Raw genomic sequence first — 14,892 nt, 5'->3', positions numbered from 1 at the left:
ACAGGGTGCAGTTGTTTAGATGGTTAGCTCTGGCACAAAATCCACTGATTAATTCTGCCAACTTTGCAAACTATTGCAGAGAAAAGGCATGAGTGAAATTATGCTGCTCTAGTACAGTCTTGGTCCATTTTTCAGAGTAGCCAAAATGAATATGCTTATACCCAATTTGCATACGCTGTCACCACTGTGCAAAGTTCTCTGGTGCATAGTCATTATGGATATCCTGAAACCGAAGGGGCTGGCTGTGTCCCAAGGACTGAAGGGAGTGACCAGGTCAGTACATCATGACTGCATGTTACAGGTCACATGTCTGACAAATGACAGTATTGGATTCTCTTGGATTGTGTTACATGGTGACCACGCACCTGGCAAAGAGCGGATAAATTCGTACACATCCTCTACATTCCACTGTGTGGGGTCACTGGGCAGGAAGTGATGCCCAATTCCAACCAGGTCTCTCACGTGCACATTGGGAAGCTCCAGGTCTCGTTCACTCTGCCGGCGATGAGAGACTGAGGAGCTGACAGACAGGGGGGACAGCGGCTCCTCATAGCTAGAGTTGTCTGAGCAGCGGCTGGAGTCCTCCTGACTGTGGTTCAATTTCATTGCTGCTGATGTTACAGAGAGGGGCACAGAACCCATTGAAGAGAGGGAACCAAGAGGCTGCAAATGAATATAAGGAAGTATCAGCAGTAAGCTACGGCCAGGGAAAGTAGCAATGCATATTATTTGGTTCAGTCCGTTAAAAAATAAATATATTAAAAAAACATTTTAAAAAAACCTTATATCTATTCAAGGTGCAAAGGAGAAATATAGTACAAAAGGGAATTTAACATAAAAGGGTAGCAAGGCAGCGGTAAGGGAGAGGCAACAGAACTGATCATGCTCACCTGACCTGTATCCTCACATTCTGAATCAGACTTTTACAAGATTTTATTTATTTTACATGACCTGATGTACCCTTTGTGCTTCTTCTATCTCGAGCAGAGTGGAAGTAGCATCTTCGTGGTAACAGCACTTCTTGTCTTTACTCCTAACTCCCAGGGAATGTCCTTTTTTTTTTTTTTAAGATCCTTCCAGATCAGGCCAGCCAATGCAGCTATAGTCTCAATTGGGGTCATGCACCAGTGCTCTTGCTAGAACCTTTGCAATCTCTTAATTCAGTCATCAGGTGTCACCACTGAATGTTGACTGGACTCCTCCCTTATCCGGGCTGGGATTACTATATCCGCAGAATTCCTATTCCCAACCCCATCCAAACTGAAGCATGCAAGGTCTGGCCTTGGAATTGAACTTAGGTCCTCTGTTAACGTTTTGGTGAAATTGCAAGGGCAGAACAGGTCAAAAAATTCCAGTTCAGTTCAAAAAATTCCAATTCTCCAGCATCTCTCTTTTTTCTCACGTTACCTGTTTCTTGGAGTCCTTATTAAGGTTCTGTAAGCTCCCCTTCCGTGCTCTCCTCCTCCCGTGCATGCTATCTGTTTTCTGTATCTTACTGCGGTCTGGATGGAAGAGTCCCACCCTCTTCGTACACCCAACATTATATCTGTTAAATAAAATACACACAAAAATGAAATAAAACCCCAAACAAAAATCCATATTAGCAGGTGGCTACAAGGAAATCAGTTGTCTGCGCCAAGAATTTTGGTGAGGGAATTAGGATACAGGAAGGTGATCCTAAAAATATTTGGGGCTGAGGCACACACACATGTGTTGGGAATGGGTGGCAAGGAAGGAGAAACTGAGTATCAGAGGAGGCAGGGGTGGGGTGAGGGGGAGAAGGGTAGAGAGAGACTGGGGAGCAGGACACTTATTCCTGATCAGACTAATGATGTCCTTGTTACTCACTTCAGTTGACAGTACACACTCTTTTAGGGATCTGAACAGAATATTTACTTGAAATGCCCAAGTGCCCCACTGTACTGTGGTCCTCAGGAAACATGCATGGAAGGGTCAGGGAGAAGAGAGTCTTCCTCTAGGTAATGTCTCCACATGGATTAATTTTATGCATACCATAATAGGAATGTACCATAATAGGAATGAACTTCACCCTATGCCAAGCAAGCTGAAGATATTCTCAGTCTCTTAGATTCACGGTTAATGTTCAAATTTTCTTCCACGGGCGTATGTCAAGATTCAGATCTAACAGGCTCTGGGGTTCCTACGTTTATATAAAGTGCTTAAGGAAAAACCTTACAGGGTCTACATTCAAAACACTTTAACCAATTGGAAATGGCTCCTGGCTGGTTAAACCACCTGTTCGGGGCTAGCATCAGTGACACTTAACCAGTCAGTAATGCTGAAAATAACTGATTAACGCTGAACTGAAAATCAGCTCTTTGGGGGGGCTTTCCAGGAGCGGAGCTGGCACTTGGACATGTTTGTGCTGATGTTCAACCCTTAACTGGCCAAGTCAATCCTATCTTTATGGGGTGCCCCACAGCCGGTTCAGTGCACTGAACTGGCTGTGCATTAGCTGGCTCTGCAAACCTGGAAATGTAATGCTGGTGTCTGGACATAGACCAGCGTTGAGTTGCCAGATTTAGCACCAGTGGCGGTCAGCCAAATGCTGGCTGCCTACTAAGCCATTAACTTTTTCTTTTCAGTAATTCTAAATCTTACTAGGTCCTGCCTAGCTCTCGCCCAACAGCAAAGGAGAATCATAAGTCAATCACAGCTCATACACATTTCTTCATGGCACAATGGTCCCATCAGAGACTCTGTAAACAGATGCTCCAGCCAAGACCTGTGGCCTAGTGGTTAGAGCAGCTGCCTCAGCACCCTGAGGTTGTGAGTTTGATTCCCACTGAAGCTCCTTGTGACTCTGGGCAAGTCACTTCCTTCATTGCCCCCATGTAAACCACACAGAAAAAGCAGTATATCAAGTCCCATCCCCTTTACCTTTACCATCTTGTCTCAAATAAATCTACTGCTTTCATCAACCAAGTCTGAGCTAATTATGTTTTCAGGAATACACAGAGAGGGGCATAATCAGTGAACATGGGATGTGTGTGTGTGTGAGTCTTTACTTTGTCCCTGCAGTAGTTATCTGGTCACTTTGGATACCTTTTGGGCACTTATACGTTGTGACTTAGGTGATCTAAAACCAGGTATAAGTTCCATCTAAGCAGCCTCGTCAAACTTTCGATTATCCCTGCAGTACAACTAAGTCTAGGTCGACTCATGTCCCGCCCACAACCCACCCTAACTATTCCTCCAAAAATGCCCCTTTCAGCTCTGGGCGCACAGCGGGATTCTCTGGATACGTATAAAAACCCGTTTCGATTATCAGCACTTGGATCGTCCAAGTGCCGGCTTGAGCGGGTTTTTAGACGTATTTTTGTTTAGATTAGGAGCACGAGAAGCTTGTTATACAGAGTGTCAGGAGGCGAGAATAGATTATAAAGCACAGATATATTGTAAATGCACCTACCTTTTTGCACAAGCCATAGAACAAAAACGTTTTGACCTCTTAAACTTATACTCGAAATCCACTCGGCCGCAGAGTTCACATTTCAATTTTGGAGGGTCTCCCTCATTTTTGGACTCTAAAACACAATAAGGATCCAAAGCTTAGATGGATCAGGACCTGACTATTTTCTATAACTTGCTGTACAACACATAGTACTTGTATGTAATCATAAGCAGCAGCAGAGTTTGTCAATGCCCTGGCTTATTTGATGTGCATTCTCATCAGATGATGACTGTTCTCTTTGGACTCCCCATGAAAGCATAGGCTCTTAACTTTGTAATTGCCTTGAACATTTAATAGGCATGGAATGATCCACAAATATTAGATTAGATTAAATAAAATGAATTAGATTAGAAAACACACCTTTGCCTTGATTGTGGGAATAGAGGTGTTTCTGCTTTGGAAACTGAATGGGCTCATGACTGAAAAATCTTTGACAGTTATTCAGGAGTGAGAATATTTTTCTGATATAGTTTCCAAGTTTATTACAATTTTGATATAACGCTAATCATAAATTCTAAGTGTTTTACAATAAAAAAAAAAGAGGAAACAATTAACATACTAAATATATACTGGACGAACTGGACAAAGAAACAAAGGAAAGTATGGAGAATTACAATTTGAAAGAAAGGAGGACATGAAAGGTAAATAACCTTCCCACCAGACATGTGACAAGAGCAGAATCAGCCACACCGTACCTTGTAGAAAAGGCTCCTCCATTTCAGAGTCAGTGGTAGTTGTGGTGGTGGTGGTGGTAGTGGTGGCAGTGTCCTGCTGTGGTATTTTCTCACCCAGAAGCCCCTGCTGGTATTTCTTCTTAAGACTCCCCACAAGCAGCGAAGACCGGCCGACCTAAAGATGAAGAACAGAAAGAAGAAGTGGTACTGTAGAGATATAAATTTCTGGATTCCAGTTCATACCAGGAGCTCAAGGCAAGATATACTTAAGTACAGCAGGTATGTCTTAGGCCTCAAACACACACACACAAAAAGAATTGCCACAGATTGAGGGCGAGGGGAGGGGGATCAATTTCTGTGTGCGTGGTAGCACAGAAGGATTTGAAATCCATGAAAACCAAGGTGCTGTGCTTCATCCCAGCAAGGAAGTAAAAAATAGCTACCACGAATGTTCTAGACCAGGGGTGTCCAACCTTTTGGCTTCACTGGGCCGCATTGGCCAAAAAAAAAAATGTTTCTGGGGCCATGCAAACGCTGCAATAAGACACAGAAGGGAGCCGGCAAGACGGTAAACACCCAGGGGCAGCAAAGGAAAACACTGCATCGCCCTCGACTGGGGCCACACAAAATACTTCACTGGGCCGCAGGTTGGACACCCCTGTTCTAGACCTTGAAAGCCATAGAGAATGGGGAGGGGAGAGAGAAAAAGAGCTAGAGGAGGAGGGGGGGGGGACATAATCTAGAACAGTGGTCTCAGACTCGCAGCCCGCCAGGTCCTATTTTGAGGCCCTCGGTATGTTTATCATAATCACAAAAGTAAAATAAAACAGTTTCTTGATCATATGTCTCTTATTATTATTAAGACTTAGCCAAAAGGAAAGATTTATAAATTATAAAGACTCTTACCTCATGCAAAATTGTCATATCTTTAATAAAACATTAACTATTTTTTTCTGAGACCCTCCGAGTACCTACAGATCCAAAATGTGGCCCTGCAAAGGGTTTGAGCTTGAGACCACTGATCTAGAATGATTCTCAGGACTGTGAAAATTCCTGGCCTGTATTTTATTTATTTATATAATGCTTATATATCTCAAGGGGATCCTAAGTTGTTTATATTGAATGATGGTCAGGTACTCAATACATTTTCTCCAACTGTCCCAGTAGGTTCATAATCAAACTATGGTAAAGGAGTGTTAAGTGACTTACCCAAAGTCATAAGGAGTGGTGTTGATACTGAGGCAGCAGCTCTAACCACTAGGCTACCCCTGAAGGTGGAGTGTAAAGTCACCTCACCTATAAAAATTCATATATGAAGAAATATACTACGAGGCCTTTTACTAAGGTGTGTTTACTGCAGGTTAAAAAACACTACTGTACATTTTGTATGCACTTCCCACGTGCTAAAAAAATCTTTTATTTTTTAGCACTGAGAGCATGTTTGGGGGTTCTGAGCTAATTGGTTAGCTCAGACGGTCTGTGTCTGTGCATGGCCGTTTGGAGGAGGATGGGCAGGGGAGGGTGTAGATGGGCTGGAGTAAGTCTTAACAGAGATTTCGGCAGTTGGAACCCAAGCACAGTACCGGGTAAAGCTTTGGATTCTCGCCCAGAAATAGCTAAGAAGAAAAAAAATAATAATAATAATTTAAATTGAATCAGGTTGGGCAGACTGGATGGACCATTCGGGTCTTTATCTGCCGTCATCTACTATGTTACTATGTTACTAAACTGCTGTGCACCAACCAATTTGTGTGTGAATAGTGCAGGAGCCCTTACCGCCTAGAATATAGGCTAATGGGGAAATCAGCACATGGCCATTTACAGCTCTGGTAAAAGTGGCTTCAGCGTGTGGGAAAGCCCCATGCTAGTGATAGTCATGGCCACTTTTAAGCACAACTTAGTGAAAGGGCTCTTGTGGATTTCCACCTGTGCCTTGTGTGCTCTGCAATTTTTTTTTTAGGAATGGAAAACAGTGAAATGCTGAAAAGCCAAAGAGTTGTTTATTTGGTCCATCAGCTTTTTCCTGCAACTTTTGGGTCCTTATCTCAACTGAGAACAACTTTTACTGGGGCTAAGGCAATTTCATTTCTCCCCCCTCCCATAGTAAGTGCCACTGTTGCACAATGGCAGGGATACCATTCTTCACACTGCCTTTACAGATCTCTATTCCTGAGCAAATGTACGCTTCCTCAATCTCCGTCCTCCGCTTCGAAACCCACCTCCTTCATGGGATCTCAACATCATCTTGGACAAGCTTATGAAAGCCTTTTGAACCTCTAGGCAAAGCCTCTCTCTCCTTCCTCTCATGGAAGATGGTTTTCCTTATAGCCATAATTTCAGCATGCATAATTAGTGAAATTCAGACACTAGTAACCTACTATCCTTACACACAATTCTTTCAAAATCGAGTGCTACTAAGAACCCACCCTATGTTTCAGACGTCCACCTTAGAATAGAATCTTGCTATCTTTTTTCCCCACCTCCACATGTCCCTTCAGCAGAACGATGACTACATAACCTAAATTGCAGAAGAGCACTACTTTTCTACCTTACAGCTACAGAGTCATACTCTAGATTGCAAAAGCTCCCAAGTTATGCTGTCGTCCCAGGCTGTGATGTCACTTCCTTCTCTCCCCCCCCCAACGACTTTTGATCTTAGAAATCATCAAAACATTTGCAGCCTATACACAAGTACAGGTCTTCCTCCATATCTGCAGTTTGGGGATTCACAAATTCAGTTATTTGCAAAGTCTCCAAACAAGTAGCCTCCACAACTTACCTTTAAAGCCCTGGTGGTGTAGCAGTAAAGCAGGGCAGAAATGATCTTCCAAGGCTCCTGCCCCAAGCAGATCTGCTATTAAAAAAATGGCTGCATCAAGTTCCCACATCATTCTTGCAAGCGTGGGAACTCACAAGACCAATGTGGGAACTTGAGGCAGCCATTTTTTATAGTGGATCTGTATGAGGCAGGACCGTAGGAAGATTGCTTTTGCCCCACTTCACCGCTAGACCACCAGGGCTCTAAAGATAAACTGTGGAGGGATTTGGAAGGCAGGAGGGAGTCAGGGTGGGGACCTTAAAGCTATTTGCAAATTTTTAATATTCACAAGGGAGTTGTGCCCCTAACTCCTGTGAATATGAATGGAGACCTGTATATATGGCATCCGTGCTTTTCTAACACTGAAATCCCACTAGTTCCAATTCCAAATTACAATCTCTCTTCAAATGGTATTATGACCTAAAGGTCTGTCATGCCACCCTGACTATAACATATAACCCTGTATCAGTCCTCAGTATTACTACTGAGGTGTGCAACTCTTTGCTGAGTCAGCACTGTCTCAGGATTATCACTTCAGTGATCAATGCCTTTGGCTTTCCATATCAGCTGAACTATGGAAAACTAAACTTGCATATCAGTATACATCATGCTGTACAGAAATTGTAAACATGTAAAAAACAACAGTTTCATACCGGAAATGGCTCTGCCCCTTCTTGAATGACAAAGCCTTCAATGACATGCGTCAGGATTTGGGGCTTCACTATGGCCTGAGGAAGCTTGTTTTCACCATTCTGAGGGGTAGTGCCAGCGACAGTAGAGGCAGAGTTTCCGTTCCCTGATGTCATGCCGGGGCTGCCCAATTTGCTGTGCACTGTCTCTGCAAAGGAAAGAAACAAGCAAAATTAAAGCACAAGGATAGAATTCATGTGAAAAAATTAGGACACCCTATGAAATATTCAGTTCTTTCTTAAGAAATGTTCACATATTGATGTCAAATCTTTTTTTTTTATCTATCTCTGGAAAATAAAGTAATGTAATTGAAGGTAAACAACAAAAATATTCCTTGATTTACTCACGAAACAAAAGATATGCACAAAAATGTGTATTCGAACTGAGAAAGACATGGGGTAGCCCTGCTTGCCCTGGATCGGTAGCATGGAATATTGCTACTCCTTGGGTTTTGACCAGGTACTAGTAACCTGGATTGGCCACCGTGAGAATGGGCTACTGGGCTAGATGGACCTTTGGTCTGACCCAGTAAGGCTATATTTCATGGGATGTCCGAATTTTTTCACATGACTGTACAAATGCAGTACAAGTGATGCATAAACCCATTTATCACTCCCCAGTCACCATCTGGGGGCACTTCAGGGCCAAGTTGACGAGCTCCCAAACGGTTCCCAGAAGGCGAAGACAAGTGGGACAGACTGAAGCTGGTACTGTTCTATTATAATTTTATTGTCAGTTTATGATGTAAATCCTGAAACCTGTAGTGGAGAAATAGTGCAGGAAATTGGGGGAAGAAGGCAGTGGCGGCTGTCTGAGGGAAGAACTAGCTGTGAACATCTAATCATTATACTTAATTCTCAGCCTTTTAATTTTCAACTGAGAACTAGACTTTACCTTGATCCAGATTGGGGGGAGGGAGTCTGCAGCTGTTCACAAAGAAGATTATTGCAGGATTATCTGCAGTTGTCATTTCTTTAATAAGACATTAACTATTTTTATTTTCGGCCCTCCAAGTACCTACAAATCCAAAATGTGGCCCTGCAAAGGGTTTGAGTTTGAGACCGCTATAATACACAGAGCACAGCCACAGGCGAAGGCAGACACGGGAGTAAGCGTGCAGAATAATATACAGAGCACAGCCAAAGGCAAAGGCAGACACGGGAGTAAGCGTGCAGAATAATATACAGAGCACAGCCAAACACGAAGGCAGACACGGGAGTAAGCGTGCAGAATAATATACAGAGCACAGCCAAACGGAAGGCAGACACGGGAGTAAACGTGCAGAATAATATACAGAGCACAGCCACAGGCGAAGGCAGACACGGGAGTAAGCGTGCAGAATAATATACAGAGCACAGCCAAAGGCAAAGGCAGACACGGGAGTAAGCGTGCAGAATAATAAACAGAGCACAGCCAAACGGAAGGCAGACACGGGAGTAAGCGTGCAGAATAATATACAGAGCACAGCCAAACGGAAGGCAGACACGGGAGTAAACGTGCAGAATAATATACAGAGCACAGCCAAACGGAAGGCAGACACGGCAGTAAACGTGCAGAATAATATACAGAGCACAGCCAAAGGCGAAGGCAGACACGGGAGTAAGCGTGCAGAATAACACACAGAGCACAGCCAAAGGCGAAGGCAGACACGGGAGTAAGCGTGCAGAATAATATACAGAGCACAGCCAAACGGAAGGCAGACACGGGAGTAAGCGTGCAGAATAATACACAGAGCACAGCCAAACGGAAGGCAGACACGGGAGTAAGCATGCAGAATAATATACAGAGCACAGCCAAACGGAAGGCAGACACGGGAGTAAACGTGCAGAATAATATACAGAGCACAGCCAAAGGCGAAGGCAGACACGGGAGTAAGCGTGCAGAATAATATACAGAGCACAGCCAAAAGCGAAGGCAAACACGGGAGTAAGCGTGCAGAATAATATACAGAGCACAGCCAAACGGAAGGCAGACACGGGAGTAAGCGTGCAGAATAATATACAGAGCACAGCCAAAGGCGAAGGCAGACACGGGAGTAAGCGTGCAGAATAATAATCAGAGCACAGCAAAAGGCGAAGGCAGATACTGGAGTAAGCGTGCAGAATAATATACAGAGCACAGCCAAAGGCGAAGGCAGACACGGGAGTAAGCGTGCAGAATAATATACAGAGCACAGCAGCAAAGGGCAGAGGCAGGCAGTGGAGTAAGAGTGGACGGTACTATACAGAGCATAGCTCTCAGTCTCCTGCAGCAGATGAAGTGGAGATTGTGGCAAGAGCATGAAAAATCAATGGTTGTGTGGCACATTTGCATATTAAACTGATAAATTCAGATCGTTATTAGTCAAAACGCTAAAAAGCAACTGCATATTAACATTAAGAACATAAGAATTGCCGCTGCTGGGTCAGACCAGTGGTCCATCATGCCCAGCAGTCCACTCCCACGGCGGCCCCCAGGTCAAAGACCAGTACCCTAACTGAGTCTAGTCTTACCTGCGTACGTTCCGGTTCGGCAGGAACTTGTCTAACTTTGTCTTGAATCCCTGGAGGGTGTTTTCCCCTGTAACAGCCTCCAGAAGTATGTTCCAGTTCTCCACCACCCTCTGGGTGAAGAAGAAGTTCCTTACGTTTGTACAGAATCTATCCCCTTTCAATTTTAGAGAGTGTCCTCTCGTTCTCTCTACCTTGGAGAGGGTGAACAACCTGTCCTTATCTACCAAGTCTATTCCCTTCAGTACCTTGAATGTTTCGATCATGTCCCCTCTCAGTCTCCTTTTTTCAAGGGAGAAGAGGCCCAGTTTCTCTAATCTCTCACTGTACGGCAACTCCTCCAGCCCCTTTACCATTTTAGTCGCTCTTCTCTGGACCCTTTCAAGTAGTACCGTGTCCTTCTCGGCAAACAGTGCTGGACGCAGTATTCCAGGTGAGGGCGTATCATGGCCCGGTACAGCGGCATGATAACTTTCTTCAATCTGTTTGTGATCCCCTTCTTAATCATTTCAAGCATTCTGTTCGCCCTTTTCACCACTGCCACGCACTGTGCGGACGGCTTCGACTTGTCGACCAGTACTCCCAAGTCTCTTTCCTGGTGGGGTCTCTCCAAGTACTGCCCCAGACATCCTATATTCGTGTATAAAATTTTTTGTTACACTTATCCACATTGAACCTCATTTGCCATGTCACAGCCCATCTCTCGAGTGTGTTTATGTCCCGTTGTATATCTTCGCAATCCTCCTGCGTCTTCACTACTCTGAATAACTTCATATCATCTTCAGATTTAATCACCTCACTCGTCGTACCAATTTCCAGATCATTTATAAATATGTTGAAGAGCACGGGTCCAAGCACCAAACCCCGAGGCACTCCACTGGTGACGCTTTTCCAGTCCGAGTATTGTCCATTTACCCCCACTCTCTGTTTCCTATCTGCCAGCCAGTTTTTAATCCATGTGAGTATTTCACCCTCGATTCCATGGCTCGCAATTTTTCAAAGTAGTTGTTCATGCGGAACCTTGTCGAACGCCTTCTGAAAATCCAGATATACAATGTCGACCGGGTCACCCTTGTCTATCTGCATGTTTACTCCCTCGAAGAAGTGCAGTAAGTTTGTTAAGCAAGATCTTCCTTTGCTGAAGCCATGCTGGCTGGTCCTCATCAGATCGTGTCCGTAAAGGTGCTCATTGATGCGGTCGTTTATCAGCGCCTCTACCATCTTTCCTGGTATTGAGGTCAGACTTACCGGTCTGTAGTTTCCCGGATCACCCCTTGAACCTTTTTTGAAGATCGGCATAACATTTGCCACCTTTGTCTTCCGGAATCCTTCCTGATTTGATCGACAGATTGGCTATTAGTTGAAGCAGTTCAGCTGTAGCCCCTTTCAGTTCCTTGATTACCCTCGGATGGATGCCATCCGGTCCCAGGGATTTATCATTTTTAAGCCTATCAATCTGCTTGCATACCTCTTCTAGACTAACCGTCAACCCTGTCAGTTTCCCGTCTTCATTTCTAATGTATAGCTTGTCGGCATCCGGTATGTTGTGTATATCCTCTTTGGTAAACACAGACGCAAAAAAATGTGTTCAGTTTGTCGGTGATGGCTTTGTCCTCCTTAGCACTCCCTTTATTCCATGGTCATCCAACAGCAATTCTATAAAGGAGTACTTAGACATCAGCACCCCAAAGAAGCAAGGGAATTGCCTATTTTGTAATGAAATCTTGACATCCAAATTCCATTATAGAATACTAGTGTAAATGCACATTGGCGGGCCTACACGTGTGAAGTGTGTAGCATAGTATTCTATATGTTAGGTGCATATTTTGGAGACATGCCCATGCCTCCCTCCCTGCATTTACCTATTAAGGCACTTGCTCACTCTTGCTATAAACTAGTGTGTATGTAATTATGTTACTGCACATGCCCAGTTTTACAACTGTCCTGAAAGTTTGGGGGGGGGGGGGGGGGAGGTTGTTTTACTTTTGGAGTAGTAGGGCAGGGAAGGTATCTGAGTGATTGGTACTTGGAAAGGAAGAGGGTCAGCATGTCAACCCAAGCCACAAACTCCTCCTCTGGTGTTCGGGTCAGCCTTTCATGCTTTAAAGCCTCAATCTTTACTCCTAGTCCTCAAGGGCTGCCACCAAGGGATCAGGTTTTCAAGATATCCATAAAGAACATTCATGAAAAAAAGATTTAATTGCTTACTCCTTTTACTGTATACATATCTCTCTCAAGTAATATTCATTAGGAATAGCCTGAAAAGTTATCCTTATGGCAGCCCTTGAAGACTGGGCATGAAGATCAAGGCTTTAAAATGTTCAGCATTATGGTGTCCTGCAAGGTTCAAACTCCTAAATTCCTCCTCCTAAATTCTAATAAAGTTACCTTAAGCACTGTCTGGAAAGGTTAACTAAAAAATAAATTCAAAACTCCAAAATTTCTACCCCAATAAATCTAAGTCTTGCATAATCACCCAAAAAAACGTGTGTATAAAGAAACAATCATTTTATTGTTAAAAGAAAGACACTTGAATGTAGGATGGGAATGCCTTTCAGGACAAGAGGGCTAAACACAATCCATCAAGAAACAGTAGGCTCTTGACATATGGGCATAGTGAGGTGCCCTGGTCTTTCTTGGGCCAGAAGCAGCTATTGTGTATTAGACAGGGCTCATCGGACTAGGAATGGCCACTTGCATCCCTCCTCTTCTCCACAAACAAGGACAGTTGACTCTATCGTCTGCTTCAGAGAGAAATCTATGGCTGAAGCATTCAGCTGAGCATAGAAAATCAGGGAATGACTACAACACCCCCCCCCCAATCAAGAGAAAAGAGAGGGGTAGGGATTAAATAACAAAGCCCCCTCCCGCCCCCCTGAGAAAAACCAGGTGCTGGGTCACTCAATCAGGTCCCCTGGGCTTTCTTCTAGGAAAGAAACGGGCCAGACTCAATCTATTGTAAGACCTGCCATGGCTGTTACAAGCCCCCCCCCCCCCAAGTTTTCCATATTACACACAAAACATCTGCCTTAAAAGACTGCTGTAGTTATAAACACACAAAAGCCAGGAAAAAGATTATGTACTTACCCTGGTAAGCTCTTTTCAATTAGATAGGTGAGACATTCTAGACAGTAAGGTTATTTCCCTATAGCTGCATGCAGCTGCAGAAGGAATCCTTTCCTCCCTGCTCCCCGCTCCCCTTTCCTCCATCCTTTCCTCCCAGCTGACCACGAGCGAGCCCTATCTTCAACCGAAGCAGCGTCATCAATAACGCGGCAGAGTGAAATCCCCTATGGACAAGGCCAAGCAGCCTGTTTAGAGTGCTGCCAGCCTGACGCTGCTTCGGTTGAAGGTTGGACTTGCTCGCGGTCAGTGAGGAGGGAAGGATGGAGGGTCAGCAGGGGTTTGGCTGTGCGGTGGGGGGCGGGGCTGCGGCAGGCCAGGTTGAAGAGTTTCCAGCGAATCTCAGGACTAGGGCTTATTTTAAGACCTACCCCAAAAATGATACTAGGGCTTATTTTCAGGGTAGGGCTTATTTTCAGGGAAACACGGTAGAGGCACCTGTAGCAGGCTTAAACAAATTGTTCTGCTCAAAAGTAACTAAACAGTACTGTTAACTGCCAACACAGGCTTCAAAGGAGCTGAGAAACTACTCTCCAATAAATGAAACATATATACAAATTCTTCCCAGCCTTCAAGGGCTGACAGGGATCCAAGAATCAGCTGGTGAAGCATGAACAGACTGAAAACTGTAAGCAGGCACAAGGAGGAAAAGGCAGGAGTCTAGAATGCCTCACCTATCTACTGGAAAAGAGCTTACCATGGTAAGTACATAATCTCTTTTTCCAGTGCAATAGGTGAGACATTCTAGACAGTAGGGACTTACTAAAGCAGTCCCCCAAATAGCTAAGACGGGCTTGCAGCTCCAACCCTTAAGGACTGAGGACCCAAAGACGGAGCCCTGTCTTGCTACCACGTCCATTTTGTAGAACTTAGCAAACGCGTGAAGAGAAGACATCGCCGCTGTGCAAATCTCCTCAGGAGACAGATCTAGCTTTGGCTCACGAAGAAGCCACACTCCTGGTAGAATGCACCTTAACAGAAACAGGAGACTGTTTCCCTGGAAGAATATAGGCTGACAAAATGGCCCTATGGATCCATCTGGAAGTCATGTCCTTGGAAGCGGGAGCACCCGGCTTAACTGAATGAGTCAGCGCAAACAAATGGTCAGAGAGACGAAACTCGTTGGTGACCTCCAAATAATGAAGAACTCTGCGCACATCCAGTTTCTTCAACAGGCGTTCCTTTGACTTGGAAATTGTCTGTTGAAAGGCAGGCAAACCCACTTCCCGATTGACATGGAAAGCCGAAACTACCTTCGGCAAGAAAGAAGGAACCATCCAAAGGGAAATCCCCGACTCCGAAATATGGAGGAAAGGGTCCTTGCAAGACAAAGCCTGCAGTTCTGACAAACGATGTGCCAATGTAACGGTGACCAGAAAAACGGTCTTGAGCGTCAAGTCCAAGAGGGTAACATCTCAAAGGGGCTCAAAAGGAGGCTTGGTAAAGCTAGACAAAACCAAGTTAAGGTCCCAGGAAGGGAAAGGATGCTTAACTGGTGGTCGAACATGAAGAGCCCGCTTCAAGAATCTAGTGACATCAGGATGAGATGCCAAGGAAAACCAATGCTCCCGGGATCTAAAACAGGAGAGCCCAGCCACTTGATCCCAATAGAAGCCACAGTGA

General features: G+C 44.6%; 1 protein-coding gene across 6 annotated transcripts in view; it reads right to left on the bottom strand.

Annotated features, from left to right (window-relative positions):
- Positions 1-14,892, bottom strand: part of PHC2 (polyhomeotic homolog 2) — a 150,880-nt gene that overhangs the window by 3,126 nt on the left and 132,862 nt on the right. For all 6 annotated transcript variants that reach the window (XM_033922373.1, XM_033922376.1, XM_033922377.1 and 3 more), the window contains 5 exons: positions 7,621-7,805; positions 4,171-4,324; positions 3,434-3,548; positions 1,408-1,546; positions 366-663 (listed from right to left, as the gene is read on the bottom strand). In XM_033922373.1, the coding sequence (XP_033778264.1) occupies positions 366-663; positions 1,408-1,546; positions 3,434-3,548; positions 4,171-4,324; positions 7,621-7,805 (891 nt within the window). The remainder of the gene's footprint in view (positions 1-365; positions 664-1,407; positions 1,547-3,433; positions 3,549-4,170; positions 4,325-7,620; positions 7,806-14,892) is intronic.

The sequence above is a fragment of the Geotrypetes seraphini genome, chromosome 15, assembly GCF_902459505.1.
Source record: "Geotrypetes seraphini chromosome 15, aGeoSer1.1, whole genome shotgun sequence".
Classification (NCBI taxonomy): Eukaryota; Metazoa; Chordata; class Amphibia; order Gymnophiona; family Dermophiidae; genus Geotrypetes; species Geotrypetes seraphini.
This window is presented reverse-complemented; position numbering and strand designations above follow the sequence as displayed.